The following is a 23,481-nucleotide window of genomic DNA, read 5'->3' on the forward strand; positions in this document are numbered from 1 at the left end:
ATAGAGAACCCTAGATACATGCTATTTGGGCCTTTTGTGGAGAGGCCCAATATCCCTTTAAGGCCAAGAAATTAAGTAGGAGAACTGTGTCATCTGTTGAGCGCCCTTTGGAGGCCAAAAGAATTTGTTTGCAAGAGGTGGAGAGAGCAGGATTGGATCGGAGCAAGAAGAAAGCCTGGAAGAGATCCCTTAGAATGGAGGGATCCAGGGACCCAAAAAGGGGCCATCTGCTTTGGTTGTCTAAGGGATAAGTGGGCCAGGCCTGGGTGCTATATTTGATCCAAGAGGCATTGTAGGGGAGAGTCAACCGGCAGAGAGGACACATGACCCATGTAAGGAGGAGGGAAGAGGACACAGAGAAGGAGGAAACTGATTTATTGGCAAAAGGGGCGTCCCTGCTAGAGCCAAAAATCAGGAGTGCCTTAGTGGCAGGTTCCAGCTGCAGAGATTGGTCGTCACCGAATCCTGACAGTCGAAGCTCTCATCTTGGATGGAGCTGGAGCCGTGGGAGACCTTGGCCAAGGCTTTTCGGGACCCCTCCTGGAGAGGCTGGATACTCCCAGGGCCAGAAAGAGGGGAGAGGAAGGGGAGGGTAAGTGTCTCTCTAGCGGCCGAGTCTTAAGGTGAGAGGACCAGGACTTTCGAATCTGCCCAAGGAAGGAGTCCCTGAGGGCCACCATAGCCTTAAAGGCTGTAGTGGGGTGCTTTCCTCTCCGCAGGTGGGCAAAGAGATTTGCCGGACGATTATCAACATATTGTAAGAGGGTGGATTAGGGGCACTGGGGATGAAAAGGTTGGAGGTGGGAGGCTAAGGTTTGTCCAAAGAGGTGTGGACTATCTCAAAATCCCTGAGGAAGGACAGTCCAGGTTAAAGGCAAAAAGATATAAAGATATCCTTTAAATCTATGACCGAGAAGTGGGTGGCAGTGTGGAGGATCTGAGACAGCAGAGTGTATGGGTTGGGAACAAAAGGATGTATGTTGTAGGCCCAGAAGAACTTTATGGGCCTAACAGAAGTGTTGATGAGTCATAGATAGGACCCATTGGGTTTTTTTACCGTAGTATGGGAGTAAGGGGAATGAGCAGGACGGAGGTACCCCTTGCTAAGAAGGTCCTGAATAATCAGGAAATGGTGGAGGGGGTGTGGTTATCCCATACAATTGGGTTAACTAGGTTAGTATGGTATTTCATGTCAGCCTCACAAGTGGAGCAGAAGGGCCAGTTTTCTGCCAAAAGGGCCAGAAAAGATGAACAGGCCGATTCTGGGGCCTGACTGATGCCAGGAGCCCATATGTTGATTGTTGTATTGAATTTAGAGAGAATATCTCAGTCGAGCAAAGGAACTTGACATTGGGGCATAACTAGGAACGTCTGAGAGGTTGGGAAGTTGTCTATGGAACAGAGTAATAGGGGAGTCTTTCTTGGATAGATGGTCTTTCCTCCTACCCCGACAATAGGAGAGGTGGACAGCACTGTTTGCCCCCAGAATACTGTCAGGACTGAGAAGGTAGCTCTGATGTCAAGGAGAAAGTCAACCTTGCACCTATCCACCTGAATCTGCACCGTCAATTGATTGCCATGCCCAGAAGGTCAGAGGGTTCCCTTGCCATAGGCCTCCTACGAGATCTAGGACAGTCAGAGCCCCAATGACCTTGTTGTTGACAATTAGGGCATGGGGTACACAGAGTGTGTGGTGCAGGACATGCCCTGGCCCAATGTCCCTCCTTGCCACACTTGAAGTAGGAGCCCAGGGGGGTTTTCGGTGATGGGCGGCAACCCAAGGAAGCACTCTGCAGGACTGGGCGAGCATCTGAAATTTCTCAGTCTGGGGGGTGGCAGGGCCTTGTTTGAGCTTTTTTAGTTTGGCCCAGATGTCGGGGTAGTTCTGCGAGAGGAAATATGTCATAAGGACATGAAGGCTATCTGGGGTTTTGGGAGTTTGATCTGGGGGCAGCAAGTGGCCCCGGAGGGTGATTGGGATTAACTTGGTGAGTTTCATCCACATGGGCTCTGGCAAGTTCCCAGACTCTGGTACGTTCCTCAAGAAGGAGAGTATTAGCCAATAACATATAAGTGAGGCTACAAGCCTGGAGGGCCCTTTTGAAACTCTCTTTTGTGGTGAATGAGCCCAACCTTTGCTCGAGTTGCATGGGGTCATTCATAGAGAATGGGACATGTACCTGGACAATGCACCCAGGTCCAGCAACCTCTCTTAAAGGGGCCATGATTTGTGGGACTAGGGGCGGGATCTAGTTTGGGGGAACTAAAGCTGTCAGCCAAGTCAGGGGGAGCACCTGAGGGGGTGGACGGAGCCGATGGGGGAGGTCGGTAGGGAGGGTGTTCATCTGCTGGATAGGTAGGGGTGAGAATGAAGAAGAGAAAAAGCCTCAACATAGGGGAACTCCTTCCACTTTTTCGAGCGATCACAGGAGTTAAACAGATCTCTACGAATTGCGGGATCTAGAGATCCTCCTGGGGGCCATTGACTTTGATTGTCTAATTAATAGTAAGGCCAATCTTGTGTGCCGAATTTAATAAGGGGGAGTCTGCAGGGAGGGAAGAAGAGGCCGCCATAGGTCAGGAGAGGGACAAGGGTGGTTGAGAGAGAAAGAAAGAGAGAGAGGGGGGGTGCCTGTTCTTCCACCCATCAGTACCTCTTGCTCATGAACTGGGTTCCAGAGAGTCCACCGTGACCATGAAGGTCGTGGTGGGGTGTGTTCTCTCCTCCAGATTGGGCGTTAGAGGTTTGCCGGACGATCACGGTCAAAGCCCCTGTGTAGCCCATCTGAAGTAGGATACCCGATAGGGGAACTCACCTACTGAAGATCTGGTCTTGTAAACAGCACTCGAAAGAGTGGACCAGGACAGCAAGCCTTGAAAGAAGGGGCCCTCAAGCAGCGAGGCATTCCCCCTCTGGGGTTTTGACATCAATGAAAGAACGAACAAGGCTTGTCGTCGGAGCAAGTGCCCGTTTATTGAGGAACAGCTCTGCATATTTATAGAGCCAGGGGTGGTTTGACAGTTGGCATGGGGTGATTTTTGATTGCAGGGTAAGGATCAGGTGAGCCAGCAGGGCTAGTCTGATTGGTGGGTAGGATCAGGTGAGCCAGCAGGGCTCTGATTGGTGGGTAAGGATCATGTGAACCAGCAGGGCTCTGATTGGTGGGTAAGGATCATGTGAGCCAGCAGGGCTCTGATTGGTGGGTAAGGATCATGTGAGCCAGCTGGGCTCACCATTGGATGGTTCTTCTTAGGGGATGGGGAAGTTAGTCTTTGGAGCTGGGGCAACTCCCAACAATAGGAGTTAAAGTTTTCTACAGTAATTATATTGTTTGAGAGGAGGAAAGAAAATTTTATTTAGCTGTAGACTTTGTTATGTGAATATTAACACTAAAGAGTTAATAATAATTTCTAAAAGATTAAAAAGGAATGTATGACATCCAAACTGGTAAAGAGAGGAGGTAAAATAAGCTCATTCAAATCCAATAGATTGAGGGTGGCCGAACTAAGGCCAAATCTGGCCCATTGCCTGTTTTGGAATAGCCCATGAGCTAAGAATGGTTTTACATTTTCATGGTAATTTTTAAAAGCCTCAAAGAAGGATAATATGCCCTATAGTGACTATACATGTCAAAATTGCATGATATTCAAATTTCAGTGTCTATAAATGAAGTCCCATTGGAAACAGCTACGCTCACTTGTTCACATCTTGTCTGGAAAAGTTGCAACAGAGCCCGTATGGCCACCAAGTCTAAAATATTCACTCACTGGTCCTTTACAGAAAAAGTTTTCCGACCCCAGCAATAGTCAGCAGAAGAACAGAAGAGTATAGCAGCAAGATGTTCAATACACACTGAATTGTCACAAGTCATTTCATCACCATGACTGGGACTGATAAGAACCCTGAGGCCTATTTCCTGAAATCTTTCATGTTAAGTGAAAATGTGCAACAGACCATTGGAATAGAGAGTGGAGAGGAGTGAGATCAGGTCTCTCCTCTCAGTTCCTTTGGGTTCCAGCTTTGCCTTTGCCCTCTCTGCCTTTGAATGCACCCACAGGGGTGACCAGACTGAGCGGCAGGCTGAGCAGCTTGGCCTGTTTGGGGGGCCTGGGCTGAGCAGAGGCCACCTCTCTCCCTTCAGTTGCAGGGTGCCATCATGGTTGCTTCCTGCATCCAGATACTGGTGGGATTCTCAGGCCTCATCGGCTTTCTCATGCGCTTCATTGGCCCCTTGACCATTGCTCCGACCATTTCCCTGGTGGCCCTGCCTCTCTTTGATCCTGTTGGCAATGACGCTGGAATCCACTGGGGGATTTCCTTCATGTAAGTACTTTCTGGGGAGGACGCCCTGCCACGCTTTCTTTGGTGGAAGTACAGCTAGTAAGAATAACATGAGTCCAGGATGCCAGTTTTCATTGAGCTGGGAAAGGGTGCAAAGAATGGCCCCAACTCTTCAGCACCATTGTAGTCTAAGAGGGATAAAGGCCCATGATACCAGGAAGCAGCCAGGAGGCCTTGGGGCTGTGCGAATGTGAAGGAGAGGTGGTCAGCTGGGAGGATCAGGAAACAGGAAATGAGGCCTCAGGCATTTAAACAATTTTGGAGGGACCTAGGAGTGACACTGATATGCTCAAGTTCAGGACCCCCAAAAGACCACCAGAGACCAAGATCGATGTAAGCAGCAAAGAGGTGTTCATTGCGAGCTAGCTCGGTCCTCTGCGCACACAGCAACTGGTGACGCTGAGAGGCCCCGAGCCCAGGGTTTGCAGCAGTTTTATACACTCTTTGGGGGAGGCAGGGACTTCACATACATCGTAGCATCTCTTAGCAAATCATCACACACCGCGGGAAAATCATAAAACAACTCTAAAACATGATTAGCACATTCACTGACGGGAACAAGTTGGGTAGCGGTGATTGGCTAGTACAAGAGGGGGACTTGTTTGAACTGATTGGTTTAAGCCACGAGGGGAGTACATGCTGAACTACATGGTTTCCCAACATGTTATCAACCACCATAAACTACTGGGGGTCATCTGGCATCCCAGGTATTTTCTCTGTCTCATGCTGATTGTTGGTTGCTAGGGAGTTGCTATGGGTCCTCACTTAGCCTGAGTCAGGGACACCTGGCGCCACAGATCTCTCCTGTTATTGACAGACAAACAACTCAGCAGGGTGGCTATCTGTCTAGAAGTGCTCTGTGGGTTTTTCCAAGGACAAGGGTCACACCCCCTTCCTTGGACAGGCTTTGCTCTAAGGTAGAGGCTGGTTTCTAAAAAATGGAGTCACATCAGTTTCTCAACACTGTCATTCACTCTGCCTCTTGTGGTCTGAGGTGAGGTGTGGGAATCATCAGAACTGCACCAGACCTGCCTGAGAGATATGACAGTCCCTATGGGCCTCAGTGACTCTGTCTGCTGCCAACAGCCTGTTCCTCTCAGATACACCAGAAACAATGGCATCTTATCCCACAAGTCCTCTTCAGCCACAAGCAGTTCCAACAGGGACCTCTTTTCAGAGATAGCAGGTATCTACATATGGTGCAGAGGGCCACCAGCTGGAGCCCCTCCTGGTGAGGACATTGATCCCAGAGACACCTGGTGGCTCAGCTTCTCAGACCACCCCCAAAGCCTCCTGAGCCCCTGCTCAGGACAAGTCCACTTTCCAGCTTGTGTACCCTTGTTTGTTTCAGGACCATCTTCCTCATCATGCTGTTTTCTCAATTCCTGAAAAACATCCCAGTGCCTGTGCCTGTGTATGGTGGAGAGAAGAAGTGTCACACCTCCAAGTTCTACCTCTTTCAGTTCTTCCCTGTAAGAAGCACCTCTTACCCACCCTCTTCTATTCGAAATTGATGTACCTGGAGATTGTCGGCAACTTCCCTGTGCCCAGGTGGCCCCCAAATCAAAGCTCCTCCATCTGTGGTGGCCTCTTCCTAGGAGGAAGAAAGAGTCCCAGGTCTGTGGGGTGTACTTCCCGGCTGTTGGTGGCATTGCATTCTAGGTCCTTCCTCACAGGCTTCTCTCCCAGGAGCCCTAGTCGCTGTTCTGGGCACTGTTGTGTCTTCTTGTCCTCATACAAGGTACTGGGAGAGACAGCCAGGTTCACCTCTAATGAGGTAAAACTAAGGGTCTGAAGGAGCCTGCTGAGCCAAATTGCTTAGATCAGGGTCTTTCCCAATGTCTCACGGGCAATCCAACTGCTGGTGAGCAAGATGGCGCCTCCCTTCCCAGAGCCTTCTTTGTTGATTTCACACCAAGCTGTCCAGTGTGTAATTGTCACCATAGCTGTGTCTTCAGGTTTAACTGAGAACTGTGTTTCTCAAAGTACAAAGAAACTTCCATATAATGATCTTATTGACCTTTCAAAAACCCTGCAGTCCAATGATTCCAAAATTCGGTGTGCATGTGAATCACTTGGAAAATTCACTAAGAATATGGAGTTCTGGGGTCCCACCACCAAATATAAAATTGATATACCTGTGGACCTCACTTTCAGGCCCTGTTTCAGGCTCTACAAACAGTGATTGTAATTCCATGGTAGAGATGAGAAAACTAAGTCTCAGAGGGTTTGCTCCTAGGTCACATGATTAGCAATCAGTGGAGAGAGAGCAGGTGGGAATCCTTCTGCTCCATGCTGTGCCCAGTGTGCTGGATTTTCCTGCCCCATAGTCTCCTCCCATAGTTTGTTTTGTGCTTCTATTTCCAGCCTGTTTCTTTAATGTGCTAAGTTACCCATGGTCACAGCAGGTTCCTGTTGTCACTAGCAGGGTGGTCACCCAGCACTTGCTCATCTGAGCATGTTCCTGGACCCCTCCTGAGGGAGGAAAGGGGGCAGGAGCTGGCAGAGCTGAAGGGAGACTCCCTTTGGCAGGTGCTGCTGGCTCTCTGCATTTCCTGGTTCATCTGCTTCGTGCTCACGGTCACCAACACTCTCCCCTCGTCCCCCATTGACTATGGGTACCTGGCCCGCACTGACACCAAAAGCAATGTCCTGCGCCAGGCCCCTTGGTTCCGCATCCCTTACCCAGGTAAGGAGAAGATAGGTGCCCTTCTAGCTTGGGCCACTGGATCTGTGTGGCTCAGGTCACGGGATGGAGAGTAGAACAGGGCTGGGGGAGGGATTGATAAGGAGAGATAGGCCCCAGGGAGTCCATATTTGACTCCTAAAGAAGAAGAGACTCCAGGTTGTTATAAGAATTCCTTGGGTGGTGGACAAAGGCTGGCACTCCCAGACTTCCCTCAAAGCTGGGCTACATCCCTTGTCCGCCACATTGCCCAGAACCTTAAGCCTGGGGGTGGGTAGAGGTGGGAAAGAGAGAGGCCTAGCCTCCACCTGGACTTTGTGTTTCCTCATGGATTCAGTGGATCTCACGCAAGGAGGCTCAGGACTGAATCAGAGCGTTTCTGGGGAGACCAGGGAATCCCTTAGGCTACCTCTGCTCCCCTTTTCCCTATGGTTTTGTCTCATGGTGTCAAAGTATCCAAGGTGTCCAGCAAGGGCCAACCTGTCCTCAGGGATATGGACTAGGGCCTCGCTTAAGAATCTCAGTTTCCAAACCTTCAGGCCTCCCTAGGAAAAGGCCATTTCTGCTTCTTTCTGTGCACAGTGACCTCAAGTTCTGGGCATCTGATAAGACTCAGGAGGAATGGCAGGGCAGGAATCCCAGGCAAAGCCAAAGTAGTTGTAAGAGCTGCCAACTCTTTACATTGTCCCAGAAATCCCTCTAGCCAGGAAATGACTTGGGTTTCCTCAGCCTCCTCTGACTGGACACTCCCTCTGCACTGCATTTTCAGGACAATGGGGCCGCCCCACCATCAGCCTGGCTGGAGTCTTTGGGATCATTGCTGGGGTGGTCTCCTCCATGGTGGAGTCTGTGGGTGATTATTATGCCTGTGCCCGGCTGGTGGGAGCCCCACCCCCTCCGAAGCACGCCATCAACCGTGGCATTGGCATCGAGGGCCTTGGCTGCTTATTGGCAGGAGCCTGGGGGACAGGAAATGGCACCACCTCCTTCAGCGAGAATGTTGGGGCACTGGGTATCACCAAGGTAAGTCTACTGATGGTGGCTCCTGGGGACAGGCTGGGTACCTGAATCTGCCATCGTACCTGCTACTTTCCTGTTGCTTCTGTAGCAAATTAGCACAAAGTGATGGCTTCAAACAACCCAAACTTATTATCTTCTTATTTTATTTTATTTTGTTCTTTTTAGCTATACATGACAGTAGAATGTATTTTGATATGTCATACATACATGGAGTAATACTTCCCCTTCTTGTGGATGGACATGATGTGGAGTTTCACTGGTCGTGTATTCATATATGAACATAGGAAAGTTATATAAGATTCATTCTACTGTCTTTCCCATTCCCATCCCCCTTCCCCCACCCCATTCCCCCTGTCCAGTCCAATGAACCTCCACTACCCTCCACCCCTGCCTATTGGGAGTCAGCATCTGTATATAGAGAGAACATTAGCCATTTTGGAGATTGGCTGATTTCACTTAGCATGATACTCTCCAGTTCCATCCATTTACCAGCAAATGCCATCATTTCATTTTTCTTTAAGGCTGAGTATATTCCATTGTGTATGTGGATCACATTTTCTTTGTTCATTCATCTATTGGGGGGCACCTAGGTTGGTTCCATAGCTTAGCCATTGTGAATTGGGCTGCCATGAACATTGATGTGGCCACATCACTACAGTATGCAGATTTTACATCATCTGGGCATACACCAAGGAGTGGGATAACTGGGTCAAATGGTGGTTCCAGTACAAGTTTTTGGAGGAATCTCCACACTGCTTTTCCAAGTGTTGCATCAAGTTGCAGTCCTACCAGCAATGTATGAGTATACTTCTTTGCTCCACATCCATGCCAACGCTTATTGTTGCTCATATTCTTGATAATTGCCAGTCTGACAGGAGTGAGATGAAATCTCAGTGTGGTTTAATTTGCATTTCTCTAATTGCTAGAGATGATGAACATCCAAACTTACTATCTTAATTGATCTGGAAGCCAGATTTTGGACACTGGCCTCGTGGGCTCAAAGGGAGGCATCAGCCGGGCCATTCTCTGGAGGCTCTGGGGGGACCCATGCCCTGTCCTTTTCTGTCATCCAGCATCTGCAATTATTGGGCTGTGGCCACTTTCTCCATATTCCCCTGCCACAGATGGAAAGGTTCTCTGCTTTCCAGAACCAGTGGACTTAGACCGGGCCCACCTGGCTACTCTCCCATCCCCAGGTCCTTAACGTCATCACATCAGCAGAGTCGCTTTTGCCATTAGAGGCAATGTATTCGCTGGTTTGAGGGTTATGACAGGTGCCTCTGCAGGGCCCATGATTCCACTTTCTGTCCTTGACTTTGTTGGACTGTGGCCATCCACAGGCAAAAAGTCTATTCTGTCACTGTTGGGTACTGGAGAGAGTCCTTCCTTTCTGAAGTTTAGGTGGGGCTTCCTTACCTACAGACCTGAGTGATCCACTGAGCATGGCAGCCCCTCCTGATGTCCCCAAGGCACTTCACACACAGTGACTTCTGGGAAGCCCAACGCATGCCCTATCTGACTTTTCCTGCTGTCCTTGTCTTATTTCACCCCACTGGCATGTCCTCCTTAGCTTCTTGCTCACCTGTTCGTTCTGATTTCTCCCCATGGCCCCCTTCCTGTCTCCTTTCATCATCCCCAGTGCCGCAGCCTGATCATCTCCCGCCTGGACGCTAAAGTAGTGCCTTCCATCCTGTCTTCTCAGGATCTTGCCCATCTACTTCTCATGGCTCCCCATTTTCTACACTATAGTTCAATCAGATCAGCAAGAACTCTTGATAACGGTGTTTTCTAAAGTGACTTAGAGCCACGTGTGGTGGCACCGCCTGTAAACCCAGGGGTTTGGAAGGCTGAGGCAGGAGGATATCAAGTTCAAAGCCAGCCTTAGCAACAACAAGGCTCTAAGCAACTTAGTGAGACTTGTCTTAAAATAAAAACATAAAAGAGAGCCGGAATGTGGCTCAGTGGGTGAGCATTCCTGAGTTCAATCCCTGATACCAAAAAAATAAAGTGACTTAGAAAACCATAGTGTTGCTTTGTTGTTTTCCGTATGTTTCTGTGAATTCTGGCAGTGGTCCCAGAGCAAGTCCTGTGAGTCAAGGAGAAATACAGCACCTCCTCCCCCACACCCTGACTTGCCCTGTCTTATGGCTCCCTCAGTGGCTCTGTGTGCATCCTGAAGGCACTGAGTCTTTATAGCATCAGATCTATCTTCCTCTGTGCCCTGTATGACCTCTGGCACAGCTGGAGCTAAAATCTGTGAGCAAATGGTTGAGCCAGCACCCAACCCTACAGCAAGTCCTATGTTCCATGACACCCACTCTGTAAGAGTTCAAAGCCATTCATGCAAGTGAGGGGAACATTTTGTACAGGAGGACCACTAACCCATGCAGAAATATTTCCTTTCCCACTTATTCCTTTAAGTGGAATAAATCTCATGCCAACAAAAAATATCTCAATAAAGAAAAAAAGGCCATTTTTCTGGACATCATTTCCAAGCTAAGGTCATTAGAGGAAAGGGTGAAAGTAGGAAATAAAGGTACATAGACGAAAACAAGGCTACACATCAAACATAAGACCCATAAACTGGGAAAGAGGTGAAGGTGCTAAGACCACTCGCTTTTATGGACTCGCTCGCCCCCTTGCGGCCCTTTGAGGTACTGCCCCGTGTTGTGCCTCTCCAGCAATGAGTTCCCACAACTTCTTGATTCTCTCCAAGTCTTGGGGGAAATAAGATTAAAGGCCAGAATTCTCCTGTCAGTTCTGTAGGATGTCCTGCTGCCAGCCCATATGTCATTCATGTGACTAAAACGGCCCAGGGCTGTATGCAAAGTGTGTGCAGTAATAAGATTGGGGAAGACTTCCATCCTTAGGAGACTAGTGGCAAGTGCAAAGGACATGGGTTGACCCCAACACATCTATCCATGGTGCTTGTAGTCATGCCTCTGTTCTCACAGCTAATTGTCAAGGCTGTAAATAAAACAAAACGTTCTTTGATGTGGTAAGAATTTCTAATGAAGACAGTTAAATAAATAAGCTTTTTGCCTGGAAAGAGTAAAACAGGCAAGTGTACAATCTGCTACTTTATCATGGCATTGATGGACTTTAGTTGAGGCTGGAGTATCTTTTCAAAAGGTTTTAATTGTGGTAAAAAGCACTAAACATACAATTTACTCTGGTAACTGTTATTAGGTATACAATTCAGTAGTGTTTATCATATTCCAATTGTTATATGACATATCTCTAGAAATTTTTCATCTTGCAAGACTGAAACTATATTATAGTATCTATTATGGTCTTGGGGTAGGTACACGGGAATGAGAGACAGATTCAAGAACTATCTAAATATATTTATCAACACTGGACTTATGAGGATGAGAATATTTGTAATATAGCCCTAACTTCCAAGAATGAAATGGAGCCCCCAAATTGGAGGGTCATTATTTGAAGACTTGTTTCCAACCAGTTCTGGGTTCACAGCTAAAATGAGTGAGAGATAATGAGACCCATTTCTGCCACACAGGCATAATGGCCTTCCACCACTCTGGCGGTACATCTGTTATGGTTGATGAACTGACATCATTATCACTACCTACAATCTACAATTTACATTGGGGTTCACTCCTGGTGTTGTACATCTTGCAGACTTAGACAAGTGTATAACGACACATATATACCACTGCAGTATCATACAGAATTGTTTTCAGAGGTCATTTCTGCCTCACTAATACAAGTTGTCTCCCAAACCCCAGTTGTGAGCCCTGATTAGCACAACCATTGGTAGTGACAGCAGGGTGGCAGCTGTGTGCCCCAGCATTGAGACCAGCTATGTGATGGGTGGATGTTGACCAAGGTCCATGATCTTCACTGCAGGGTGAGCTATTTTTTAAGCCTTTGTAGAAACTGTTTTATTTCAAGATCTAACAGCAGTTGTAAGGAGGTAGCCAAACACATTTCTTTAGCATTCCAAGACTCCTTACCACTCAGGGATCTCTATGCAAACCAGGTAACGGCTGTCAGTGAGAAGCAGGGCTGAGATTGGCTCTCAAACCCCCATTCTTAAGCACAGGACCACTGCCACTCCAGAGAAACTAATCCCCTCATGTTCGGGCTTCCTAGGGGATGAGCATTTGGTCCAGCACTTGAAGACAAGTATGAGAGTGACAGAGTGGAGAGGTGAGGGCAGAGGTTGGGCCCAAAATGATGATTTTCTCTCTCTCCAACCCCATTTGGGAGCAGAGGGTATGAAGTATGTTCTGGGGCCCTTTTTCTGAAAGTCCATCTCAGCAATGCTCAAGATGACCTGTAACAAGGCCTCTGGGACGTCTGGCCTGCCTGGTTCTCCATCCCCCTCTCCCTGATTGCCACAGGTGGGGAGCAGGATGGTGATTGTCACAGCGGGCTTCGTGCTGCTCCTGATGGGTGTTTTTGGGAAGATCGGGGCTGTGTTTGCCACCATTCCAACCCCAGTGATCGGGGGCATGTTCCTTGTCATGTTCGGGATCATCAGTGCCGTGGGGATCTCCAGTCTGCAGGTGAGATGGGCGAGTTGCCTCAGAAAAGTAGCAGGAGCCCAGAGGATGGAGAGGGGCAGAATGGGACAGGGGCTGGGGAGGAGAAGGGAATCCTTGGCCTGGAACCACACTGCTCCCAAATGGAAGAGAGAAATAGCCAGAAATGTCCAACCTTCTGAGAGGTCGTGAAGGAGTGATCTCAGCACCTCTCTCTGGGCCTTCCTCCTGCAGTACGTGGACATGAACTCATCCAGGAACCTCTTTGTCTTTGGCTTCTCCATTTACTGTGGCCTCACCATTCCCAACTGGGTGAACAAGAACCCCGAGAAGCTGCAGACAGGTGATTGCTCCTCACCTCTCCATTTTGTCACTCCGCTCTGTCCCCTACACAGTCGCCACTCTGGTTGTGGAGCCAGCAGGGACCCAGGGTCCTGTGAACCTGTCACTTTTGTCTCATTTTAGGCATTCTCCAGCTGGACCAGGTCGTCCAGGTGTTGCTGACCACAGGCATGTTTGTTGGAGGATTTCTGGGCTTTCTCCTGGATAACACCATCCCTGGTAGGGCTCACCTGTGAACTGGCAATGTGGATAAATGGGTACAGTCTGAATGATGTGGAGAGCTTCTAGCTGTGATTACTGTGTCAGGCTGGTCACTGGTCATGGCACACCTTCAGTGGCCTCTAGGTCTGGAGATGAGGGTATGGAAGGGTCTGTATTAGTCAGCTTGGGCTGCTATAACAAAACATCCCAGCCCTGGGGGCTTAAACCATTTATTCTCTCACAGTTCTAGAGGCTAGAAATCTGTGATCAGGGAGCTGATAAGTTTGGTTATTTCTGAGATCTCTCTCCTTAGCTTGCAGATGGCCTTTCCTCTGTGTGTGCACATTCCTGGTATCTGATCCTGTGTCCTAACCTTTTCTTATAAAGATGCCAGCCACATTGGATTAGGAGTCACCCTAAAGGCCTCTTTGTAACTTAACTACCTCATTGTAATGGTCCTATCTCCAAATATAGTCACGTTCTGAGAAACTAGGGTTTGGGTTTCAATGAATGAATTTTAAGGGAGAGAGAGTTCAACCCACAGCAGAGCCCTAAATGGGAAATGTACCAGAAGCAACAGGAAAAAGACACAGCCCTGGCTTTCATGAAGCCTATAATTTAATTGGTGAGAGATCACACATATTCATTCATTCACTCATAGTATTAATAAAATTCCATGAAGCACTTGCTATAAAGCAGGTGCTATGTACCAAGAATACGAAGAGTAGTAAGATATGTCCCTTCTGGAAGTCCACAGGCTAATGGGGAACTAGTTAAGAAAGCAGACAAGTCCATACTGGGTAATACGTGCTGTGAGGAGCAAATAGAGTGTGCAGGTGTCCAGGGAGCTGATGTGGAAAGCAAGAGGCCCAGTCTCTGAAGGTTCTGGGAGTGGCTGTCCAGCAGCTCTCCTCTCTCTCTCTCTCTCTCTCTCTCTCTCTCTCTCTCTCTCTCTCTGGCCTCCCTCAGCCTCTCTTGGGGACCTCTGTGGTAGCACCTGCTTCATGGTGTTCTATTTCACATGGTGACTGTCCACCAAGTGTGAAGTGCATCTGTATATTCCACGCACATTCAAGTGAGGACAAGTCTGCTCACTAGAGCTGTGGAAAGGGGGTTCCACATGGCTGTGCTGGGCTCCTTGTGAGGCTCAGAGGATGCCTGCAGAGCTGAGCTCTGATTCTTGAGCTGGGCTTGGAGGAGAAGGAGGAGGAAGGAGAAGAGGAGCAGATGGAGGCAGAGGAAGAGGGGTCGAGATGGAGGAGGAGGTGTCAGTGGGGGCATGTGCACCAGGGTGCCGAGAAGAGGCCACAGGTCCTAGCATGTGGCCACCAGAGCCTCCCTCTGCCCTGTCTGCCCCTGCCATCAGGACCCACTCTTGACTTCTCCTGTCCTACATTAGGAAGCCTGGAGGAGCGAGGCATCCTGGTATGGAATCAAGTCCAGGAGAATTCCAAGGAGACTACTCTGAAGTCCTCGGAGGTTTATGACTTTCCCTGGGGCATTGGCACCAAGTTCTGCACGTCCTCCTACATCCGGGTCCTCCCCTTCTGGCCCAGACTGGACCACAGTGGCAAAGGTGAGGTGGGCATGAGCCAGCTTGCCCACTGCTCCCCGGCTTCCTCCAGAAAGCACCTGTCAGGTGCTATAGAAACCAGGATGTGAGGAGAAGGGTCCTCCTGCATGGCCGAGCCCTGGACAGACTTCTGCCTTTGCAATATGCACCAATCTGCCTTCATGAGCTGGAGGTGCCCACCCTCTCCAACACCTGCGGCACCTGTACACCATGGCAGTCAGGAAGCTTCAGGTTATAATAGTGACCTATAGGCTCTGTTCTGGTCACTTGGTCATCGCATTTGATCTTGACCTGTCCCTCTGGTATTCTCCCAGCTCTGGTGTGGACAGGTGTGGATGCTGTGCACACAGAACTCTGCTACACCATTGTGCTTTGCAGTGTTTTGAAAGATTGGGAGGAAGAGGCCTGGGTAGGGTAGGGACAGTGGTGGCTGTTTGCTGGAGGGTGACACTGAAAGCGCACTTTATTCCCCTTCACCAATATAGACCCAGTTCTCATAAGTCTCTCTTTGATTCTGTCTGCTTTGCATTTTAAGGATGAGCTGCCACTAAGGGCTATCTTTGAAGATTCAATGCACACTAAAGTTTGGTAGGAAGTCACCAGCACTCCCTAGTCCCAAGTTATGGGAGAAGATCACACCTAGCAGGGTTTTGGCTGGAAATTCCGCCACAACACAACAAAAATCAGTCACACGTCACTTATTTTTTTATTTTTTGGTACTTGAACCCAGGACTTCCTTAGACTTGCTAAGGAATCACTCAACAACTAAGTTACATTCCAGCCCTCTTAACATTTTTTTTTTTAAATTTTGAGACAGGGTCTCACTAAATTGCCCAGGCTGGGTTCGAACCTGTGATCCTCCTGCCTCAGCCTCCTGAATAGCTGGGGTTGAGCGTGCACCACCACACCCATCTCACAACTCACTTTAATGAACACAGAAACATTGATCATTTATGTCTTCCTCAGATCCACTGGCCACAACTCTCACTGACTTGGGTGAACGAGATAAGATGTATATAACCCACATGTCAGAGGAGGCTACTTCCTGAAATACTGGACAACTGAGACACCCACCTGTCTGGGACCCATTGACCTTCCATGGAAAAATCATAAAAGCTTCTTCAGCCAAGTGCAGTGCCACACACCTGTAATCCCAGCAACTCAGGAGGCCAAGGCAGGATGATTGCAAGTTTGGGACCAACCTGGGAAGCTTAGCAAGACACTGTCTCAAAATAAAAGATAGAAAGGCTGGGGGTGTAGCACCCCTGAGTTCAATCCCCAGTAGCAAAAACAACAACAATAACAACCCCAAACTCCCTTAGGTCAAGGGATAAGATTGAAAGTCAGAGCCGACCATCTTCCAACAGTGCCTGGTTCTTGTTAATAAAGCTCTTTCTCCATCACTCTGCCTCTGGATTATCCACTCTACTAGGTGGAAGGGAGCTACACCTTGTGTGGTGACAAAGTGAACAAGTTTTTTCTTCTCCAAAGAGACCAGAGCCTGCAGCCTCTGCCACAGTCTGGCTGGGCACAATTCAGGAGCCACTTATCAAGCAGAAATGAACTTTATTTTTAGAACACACACACTGCACCACACAAGCTCTTCAGGAATTCCCTCAGAGCCCAACTGCCACCACCAGCTTCCCACAAGCCTCTCCACCCCCCCACTCCTCCTGATCTTGAGGCCAATTGGCTGGGTCATGTGGGTGGAGCCAAAAAAAGTCCCCCAATGAGCAGCTCTGTGGTCTGAAAGGGCAGGGAAACAGCCCAATGAGCATTACAACAGAGGAGCCAATCAGCTGGCAGCTAGAAGTTTGCTGGGGCCGCTGTGAGCCAATCATCAGCTGGCAGCTGGAAGTTTGCTGGGGCCCCTTCGGCTGTGGCTCTCAACATCTCCCCCTCTCTGTTTAAACAACAAGCATGTGGCTTACAGACCGTGCCTGCCTTAGGTTGTCCAATACTACATATGGTCCTCACCCGTCATCAGATGAGCTGACCTCAAGGCATCAGCCTCCTGTCTTAGGTTGGTACCTTTGCAATTGGATCTTACCCGTCATTGACTACCGGTCCAGCATACAGCCACACCTGTAGATAGGTCTTTGTACCAGCGGGAGGGGGGGTGAGATTCTTTGCCTCACCTTTGTTGGCCCCAAAATTTTAGCAGAACGACCATCACAAGCAGAAGGGAGGAGGATACACCATGCCAATTGACGGCTCCTTTTGGAAAAATTGTACCACTGATGACACCATCAGCAAAAATACCCCAACACTACCATAAGTCGCTACACCAACAGATAGTTCACAATGCATACAAGTGAGTTCACAATGCATACAAGTGATACATGGTCCAGGCAAGTTCTCCAAGCAGTTTAGTGATAGCTGTTGCAGAAGCCATAGATTGGTTTTATCTTTGTCTTCACCGGAACTGGGATGAAGATAGGAATTCTGGCAATAATGGCTAAAGAAAAAAATTATGTAACATTCCAGAAGGCACTAAAAGAAAACAATTTTCTGAACAATTTACATTATCTTGAATAGAATAATTAAATATTATGAAAAAGAAAGGTGAAAGTAAACAAACAGATCTGTTAACCTCCTTTTTTTGTTCACATATTAAAACAATCATCAACAGCTGTTTACCCAATTTAAATTAAACCATTTAAATCACGTGAATAAAATAAAAAAATATTTGGATTCATTTTTTTCCTGAGCGCTTATCATATATGATATATGGACATATGTACATACAAACATACAACCCAAAACACAAATGTGCACACATAATATAATACATACAACACATAACATAATAGTAAAGGCCTTATAACTTTTTACAGGTGAAATCTCCATTTCATTGTTTAAAAACTCTGTAGTCAAAAAATAGAACTGATCAGCAAAACATTAACCTAGGTCTGCATGTGCTCAAAAAACAAAATAGAACTTCATGATGTGGGAAAGGGCAATAATAAAATAGATATTGAAAAAAGCATCCTGGTTCTGTCGCAGATGTAAGGATAGCCAAACTGGAGTTCTGGATATCAGCTGTTATGGATTTGAGCCAAATCATCTTATTTTTGGTCTGTAGAAATCTCTTTAGTTAATCTCTCTGGAATCCAAATCGGCTGCTGTTCTCCCTGTGGAAACACACAAACAGACTTATGACTCCAGACAATTACTGGGTCAGGACCTTTCCACTGTCCTGTTACAATATCCTTCCAAAGTACCTTGGGCTTATGTACATTTTTTGGACACATATGCCTTTCTGCAGCACTAAGCCCTGATGAATCCAAATTTTAAAAGTTTAGAGTAGAAAGAGTTATTTTAAGTTGATCTTTGGGGAATATATACCCCTTTCCAATTCCGTCTTTTTGCTTTAATAAGTACATTTTAATAGTTTGATGAGCTCTTTCAACTATGCCTTGTCCCTGTGGATTGTATGGGATTTCTGTTGTATGAGTAATGCCAAATGATGAGCAAAATTGTTTAAAAGAGGTAGAAGCATAACCAGGGGCATCATCTGTTTTTAACTGTTTTGGAACGCCCACAGTGGCAAAATTTTGTAAGCAATGAGCTATAATATCTTTAGTTTTTTCTCCAGCATGAAGGGAGCCCATCAAAAATCCGGAAGAAGTATCAACTGTAACATGCAAATATTTTAATTTTCCAAATTCTGGCAAGTGTGTGACATCCATCTGCCAAATATGGTTAGGTATCAGTCCTCTAGGATTGACTCCAAGATTAACTTGTGGTAAAAAGGTCACACAATTTTGACATTGTTTTATTATTTGTCTAGCTTGTTCCTTAGTTATTTTAATACGCTTTTGTAAAGTATTAGCATTGACATGGAACTTTTTATGAAAATTTATAGCTTCTTCTAGTGTAGAGAAAATATGTATGTCATGTGTAGTTTTATCTGCTAAATCATTGCCCAAACTAAGGGCTCCAGGCAATCCTGTATGTGCCCTGATATGTCCTATAAAGAATGGATCTTTTCTGTCCCAGATTAGACTTTGTATAGTGGAAAGCAAAGAGAAAACAGTAGAAGAAGGGGAAATCCTACCAGCATCTTCAAGAGATACTATAGCATTAACTACATACTGACTATCAGAAAATAAATTAAATACAGAATCTTTAAACATCACAAAAGCTTGTAAAACTGCATTAAGCTCTATCTTTTGAGCTGATTGTTTGGGTACTAAAAATGTATAAGTTTGATCAGGGGTAACTACTGCTGCTGTACCATTATTTGACCCATCAGTGAATATATTTGGAGCATTCATGATAGGTGTTTTTCCTGTCATTTTTGGAAAAATTACAGGATGCAATGACCAAAAAGACAATAAAGGATTAGATGGTAAGTGGTTATCAAATGAAACATTAGATTTGCACATGATTATTGCCCAAGTATTTAACTCATTAGCTAACTCATCAATTTGATTCATAGTATATGGAGTAATAATTTTATTGGGAGAATTTCCAAACATTCTTTTTGCTGCTTTTATTCCTTTGAGTATTAATTGTCCTACAGCCTCAGGATACCTAGTAAGAATAGTGTTAGGAGAATAAGATAAATGTATCCATAATAATGGACCTTCTTGCCAAAATACTCCTGTAGGAATATTTTTTATTGGTAGTACAATAAATAATAAAGGCAAACTTATATCAATTCTATCCAAATGCATATTTTCCATATATGTTTCAATGATTTTTAATGCCTTTCTTGCTTCAGGCGTTAACATTCGGGGTGAATTTGGATCTGATGGACCTTTTAGGATATCAAATAAAGATCCCAACTGTCCTATTTGTATACCTAGATAAGGCCTTATCCAATTTATGTCTCCTAATAACTTTTGAAAGTCGTTAAGTGATTTGAGTTGATCTACTCGTATTTGAATTTTTGGTGGACGGACCATGGTTGAGGATATTAGAACTCCTAAGTAATTAATTGGAAAATTTAATGGTACTTTATCTATTGCTATCTGTAGATTATAATTTTTTAATAAGTTTGTAAGTGTGGCATAACATTCTAGCAATGTGTTTTTATCTTTGTGTGCTAATACATCATCCATATAGTGAAATATTTGTAGTTCAGGATTTTGATTTCTAAGTGGCTGGATTACTTTGTTAATATAAATTTGACACATAGTTGGGCTGTTAGCCATCCCTTGAGGGAGTACTTTCCATTCATTTCTCTGATCAGGACCTTCATGATTCAGTGCAGGGATAGTAAATGCAAAACATGGACTATCCTCAGGATGAATTGGAATTGAAAAAAAAAATCTTTAATATCTATAGCTAAAACATACCAGGTTTTTGGCAAAGCAGGCAATTGGGGAATCCCTGATTGAGCAGGTCCCATAATAACCATCTCATTATTAATGGCTCTTAAATCTTGCAATAATCTCCATTTACCAGATTTCTTTTTGATGACAAAAATGGGAATATTATGGGGAGATATGGAAGGTTGTATATGTCCCTCCGCTAATTGTTGTTTGACCAGGCCATGGGCTGTTTGTATCTTTAGTCAGGGGCCACTGAGGAACCCATACTGGTCTTTCTGATTTCCAAGTAATTTTTATTGTCTCAGTGACCTCTCCTGAAAATCCAATCCATGTCTGTCTGTTCCTTGATCTATTTGTATTGGTGCTGCTATACCTTGTTCTTGTTCTAATATTTTTCCTTTCCTAAAACCTTATCTAGCCATAATAGTGGGCGCATTTGGATTGATGTTATTTGTTAATGTTAGTCCTAATTGATCTAGAACATCTCGTCCCCATAAATTTATGGAAAGATGATCCAATACATATGGCTGTATAGTTCCTTCACATCCTTCAGGATCTTTCCTATCTAATACCATTGCACTTCTATGGGGATTAGTTGCCACTCCTAGGCCTCGGAGCATTTGAGTGGCTTGTTTAATGGCCAATGTTTTGGCCAATCTTGATGAGAGATGATGATAAGTTCTGCACCTGTATCCAGTAGCCCATTAAATTCATGTCCTTGAATATTTAGTTTTAGCATGGGGCGAGAATCTAAATTTAAAGACAGCATAGCCCAATCTACACCTGTGGAGTCTAATCCCCTGAAACCTCTTTCTACACTATGACTGGAAAATTTATCATGTAGGCTGGGTATTATTAGTAACTGTGCTATTCTATCTCCTGGTGAAATTACTGATATACCCTTTGGAGAACTGGCTATAATTTTTATTTCACCTTTATAATCGGGATCAATTCACCCAGGACTTATCATGAGTCCTTTTAGAGTAGAAGAACTGCGTCCCAATAATAAGCCTCCTGTTCCTTTGGGAAGAGGTCCTTTTACCCCTGTGGGAATGATTTGAACTCCCATCTCTGGAGTTAGTACTGTTCTGGTGGAGGCGCAGATGTCCAATCCTGCGCTTCTTCTGGTTTGTCTAGTGAGGGATCTAATGGACAGTGTGTCCTGGGCACTTCCCTGATGGTGTTGCTGGGTTCCTCCAGTGCCCCGTATATTTGTGGTCATGTGCCCCAGAGCATTGTTTCCCCCTGTCCGTTTTTTGGCAATGGAGCCCGATGCCTTTCTCCATGATATCGTGGATAGACACCTGGTCCTTGTTCAGTTTTTGATAACGGAGTACCCTCTATGGTGGTTTGAGAATGGCATTCATTAGCCCAATGTCTCCCTCTATGGCATCGTAGGGAAATACCTGGTATTCTACTCCGTTGATACCTAGTTTTATTAAACCTCCTCCTATGGGGCAATTCCTTTTAAAATGTCCTGTTTGTTCACAATTGTAGCATGTTTTTGGCCTGGCATCTAAAACCTGTCATGCTGCAGCTGCCAAGACTTACTGTTGTTCATTAATGTCTCTACATAATTTAATATATGTGTTTAAATCTTCATGTTTCCATGGTCTAATGACTTCTCTGCACCAACGATTCACTTGCTCATAAGCCAGTTGTTTTATTAATGGCATTGCTTGTTCTGTATTCCCCAAAACTCTGGTTGCTGTTTGAATAAGCCTATCTACAAATTCAGCGTAAGGTTCATTAGCTCCTTGTATTACCTTAGAAAATTGACCCTGTAAACCTCCATGTCCTTATAAAGTCTTCCATGCCCTAACCGCATCTGCAGCAATTTGTGAGTATATGGCAATTTGTTGCTGCTGACCCTCATAAGGTCCCTTTCCTAACAACATATCTAGATTTCTCTGAGGGTAACCAGCTGCTGCATTTCACCTAGCCATCTCCTTGCAAAATTCTTCATTGGCAACCTTCCATAACAGGTATTGTCCTCCATTTAGCACAGCTTTACACATACTAGCCCAATCTGCTGGCATTATGTTCAAGTTGGTAATGGATTCACCATGCTTACAGTGAAGGGTGCTTGAAGACCATAAGTTGTTACAGCCTCTTTTAGCTGCTTCACTGTTTTGAAATCTAAAGCATGGTGAATTCTCTGCCATCCTGCCTGCTTAAATACAGGGAATGTTAATATTTGAGGTCCTGTCTCAGGATCCCATCTATCAACTGCGGGGGTTGGGGGCCTTCCAGCATATGGAGGTGGCGCTGTTGGTTGGACACTTCCGCCCTCTGGTGATAGAAAGGTATTAGTAGCAGTCTCCTGTTGTAACTTTTCCCCTGATGGTTTTTTCTGCTCTGAACTTTCTTCCTCTGTCTGACTAGCTCGAGAGACCTTCTCTTTTACTTGAATTTTTTCCTCTGTCTGACTAACTTGAGAGAACTTCTCTTTTATTTGAATCAATATGTCTTCTCCTTCCTCTACCATTGTCTGAACTGAAGGCTTTGGACTAAGCAAATAAAATACGAATGTCCACAATGGCAATGTGCCAACTGGCAGAGTCCCTGGGATTTTCTTTTCTATTCTTTTTCAATCTTCACCATGATGGTTCCATTGTGATATATTTAACAACTCCTCCTTAAAAAGCCATGGGCTACATTTTTGCATTGTATCAACGTATGCCCTGACTGTTCTTGATTTTACTGAGATGCCTCTTTCCTCTAACAATTTACTTAACACTCTTTTGGTTTGTTTTTTACTAGTTTCTGATCCCATATTTCTACTATAATACAACCCAACAAGATAACGCCAAACAAAACTGAAACAGAATGAAACAAAATTGGAACAGCAAAAAAATCATTATAATAGCCTTTCTATCCTCCTGAAATGTCCATCCATCCTTTCTCCCTATTTTTTCCTCAGGCGCGAATAGTTTTTCCTCAGATGTGAGCGGTTTTTCTTTCATCTTACACATCTCCAAGGACAGGCAACTTAAAACAAAAGTGAAACAAAACAAAAGAAGAATCTTAAAGTGGCTACCCATCCTCTCGCCCTGCCCTCAGGGGCGAGCAGTTTACCTTATCACTTACCCTCAGTCATTCCCCATGTGGGCCACCAAAGGCCGCAGTCTGGCTGGGCACATTTCAGGAGCCACTTATCAAGCAGAAGCGAACTTTATTTTTAGAATACACATGCCACACCACACGAGCTCTTCAGGAATTCCTTCAGAGTCCAAATGCCACCATCAGCTTCCCACAAGCCTCTCAACCCCCCCACTCCTCCTGCTCTTGAGGCTGATTTGCTGGGTCACGTGGGCAGAGCCAAAAATGTCCCCCAATGAGCAGCTCTGTGGTCTAAAAGGGTGGGGAAACAGCCCAATGAGCATCACTGCAGAGGACCCAATCAGCTGGCAGCAGGAAGTTTGCTGGGGCCGCTCTGAGCCAATCATCAGCTGGTAGCTGGAAGTTTGCTGGGGCTGCTGTGAGCCAATCATCAGCTGGCAGCTGGAAGTTTGCTGGCAGCTGGA

The 23,481-nt window shown here is 45.9% G+C and overlaps 1 protein-coding gene across 3 annotated transcripts in view; it reads left to right on the forward strand.

The window, feature by feature from the left end:
• The window catches only part of LOC114084571 (solute carrier family 23 member 1-like), a 40,491-nt gene extending 24,416 nt beyond the window's left edge, over nt 1-16,075 (forward strand). For 2 of the 3 annotated variants that reach the window (XM_071611820.1, XM_071611824.1), the window contains exons 5-12: nt 4,143-4,324; nt 5,694-5,814; nt 6,875-7,031; nt 7,798-8,051; nt 12,416-12,580; nt 12,791-12,899; nt 13,022-13,117; nt 14,499-16,075. In XM_071611820.1, the coding sequence (XP_071467921.1) occupies nt 4,143-4,324; nt 5,694-5,814; nt 6,875-7,031; nt 7,798-8,051; nt 12,416-12,580; nt 12,791-12,899; nt 13,022-13,117; nt 14,499-14,761 (1,347 nt within the window). In that variant the 3' untranslated portion in view covers nt 14,762-16,075. The remainder of the gene's footprint in view (nt 1-4,142; nt 4,325-5,693; nt 5,815-6,874; nt 7,032-7,797; nt 8,052-12,415; nt 12,581-12,790; nt 12,900-13,021; nt 13,118-14,498) is intronic. The other variant, XM_071611822.1, reaches the window with a different exon arrangement.
• The last annotated feature ends 7,406 nt before the right edge of the window (nt 16,076-23,481 follow it).

The sequence above is a fragment of the Marmota flaviventris genome, chromosome 1, assembly GCF_047511675.1.
Source record: "Marmota flaviventris isolate mMarFla1 chromosome 1, mMarFla1.hap1, whole genome shotgun sequence".
In the NCBI taxonomy this organism is placed as follows: Eukaryota; Metazoa; Chordata; class Mammalia; order Rodentia; family Sciuridae; genus Marmota; species Marmota flaviventris.